The sequence below is a fragment of the Rhynchophorus ferrugineus genome, unplaced genomic scaffold (genome assembly GCF_030347505.1).
Source record: "Rhynchophorus ferrugineus isolate W39M unplaced genomic scaffold, kcgeb_rfMv2 rfM1, whole genome shotgun sequence".
NCBI classification, from domain to species: domain Eukaryota; kingdom Metazoa; phylum Arthropoda; class Insecta; order Coleoptera; family Curculionidae; genus Rhynchophorus; species Rhynchophorus ferrugineus.
In genome coordinates this window covers 11,047,699-11,049,498 of record NW_027472580.1, presented here as the reverse complement: position 1 = coordinate 11,049,498, position 1,800 = coordinate 11,047,699, and the positions used below count along the sequence as shown (strand labels likewise).

Below are 1,800 nucleotides of genomic sequence, written 5' to 3'. Positions count from 1 at the left end.
TATACTGTACTATCTCACGTATATTAAGTCAACATAATAATAATAAGATAATGATTTTATTAAAATAAGGTATTAAGAAAATAAATTAGTCTAAAAGATATTTATGAGTAATAGGGTTCGGCATCATTGGCAATAGTTATTGCAAAATAGTGTATGCTAAATAGGCAAACGGCATAATACAATAACAAAAGCACTAATAAAAACCATAGTTATATTAAGTCATATATTATAATTTATTAATATTTTATAATATTGTAATTATTTTAAAACAGTCTGATCAACGATTCTTACTTCTATATAATATATGTACACATAAAACACTTTCTCTCACAGGTCAACAACATGCATAACATTAAATTGGCTCCACTGACTAGACATCATTATAATTTCAGGTGAATTCTCGAACTATACTGTACGGTGACTGGTTAAAAGCCGTAAGAAAAACCAACACCAGGTCTGTTGAACGCTACCCTCGATACCAAAGCAGCGGGTGCGCTGGGATATCCTACAGGGACAGGTGGTGAGTTGTAGCGAGCTGTAGCGAATGGAGCTGCAGGTTGTGGAGCGGCGAATGGACCTGTTGCGAAATATGCGTTCGAGGTGACAGGCGCTGATGCATAAGCAGCTGGAGCAACTGGAAGTTGAGGCTGAGGCAATGCAGAAAGTGGTTGTTGCACGGGGTACTGAGCAGGATATTGCTGGACGAAGGCGGAGTAAGGATTTGGTCTTGAAGCGAAAGCGGGGTAAGCGGGAGACGGTGCCACGGGAGCTTGTTGAACTGGGAATTGATATTGGGGTTGGGGTTGGGCGTAAGCCTGAGGCTGAGGTTGAGAGAAAGCCTGAGGCTGAGGTCCCGGTAAGTTCTGGTTGATCACGAACTGTTGAGGTTGGGCGGGTGCACCGGCAGCAGTCCTGAATTGAGGATTGGACGGGTACTGTTGCACCGACAGGAACTGCGAGTTGGCAGGCAATTGAGCTTGGGCGGCGGCAAACTGCGGCTGGGGACCTACTGGAACGGACTCTGCTGGTACCTGTTGTACCTGTTCGCCAGCTACAAGCACCGGAAAGGTGTTTTAAATTAATTAACCGCTCAACCCTGCAACTTACCCGCGTTCCTCACCAGGTTATTCTGCTGGTACTCTGGTGCGCCCGCTTGTGGGACCTGTTTCAGATTGGCGGGTTGGATGGGACTCGCTGGTAATTGAATCTCTTCCAGGGACGCTCCATATGATACCAACGGAGAGTTATAAGCCACTCGGGACACGTCCGTAGCGGCAGAAAAACGCACTCCAAGAAGTGAACCGGTTGGTTGTTGCTGTTGTTGAGGAGCTAGTTGAGGAGGACCTTGTTGAGCGTCGCCCAGCACCAAAGCGACGAAAGAAAATCCGATCAGAAACTAAAAAGGACATTTTTAATTTTGAACTGTCGATTCAAAGAAAGTTCTCACTTACTTTCACATTCATTTTGGATAGAGTGCAATGGAACTGTGCAAGAACAACTCACCAAAGTCTCTGGGACTTGTGATGGTGTCTGTCGATAAACAGGTTTGTTATATACCGATCTAGTTTCATAAAGACCCGGGTGTAGTGGGGAGAGATAGTGTTGGAGGACGTACCTTACTCGTCACTTTCGTTTGTCGTTTTTGGACGCGGATGAATGTAAGTAAATCGATCACGTTCTCGCCAGCGATGGGTTACGCCCGCCATTTGCCTAATCAATTCTTGCCAAAATGTGATGTTCATTACTTATGTAATCGGTCGGTAGACGTGACCAGGTTGTTGAAGCTGTATGTGCTTATTG

The 1,800-nt window shown here is 44.8% G+C and overlaps 1 protein-coding gene across 1 annotated transcript; it reads right to left on the bottom strand.

Annotated features, from left to right (window-relative positions):
- Positions 1-209: 209 nt before the first annotated feature.
- On the bottom strand, positions 210-1,516 carry LOC143194277 (uncharacterized). The gene is made up of 3 exons (XM_076404712.1): positions 1,452-1,516; positions 1,108-1,396; positions 210-1,051 (listed from the first exon to the last, which is right to left on the bottom strand). Exons 1-3 carry the CDS (start codon positions 1,461-1,463, stop codon positions 426-428), a joined length of 927 nt encoding a protein of 308 aa, XP_076260827.1. The 5' UTR covers positions 1,464-1,516; the 3' UTR covers positions 210-425.
- Positions 1,517-1,800: the final 284 nt, after the last annotated feature.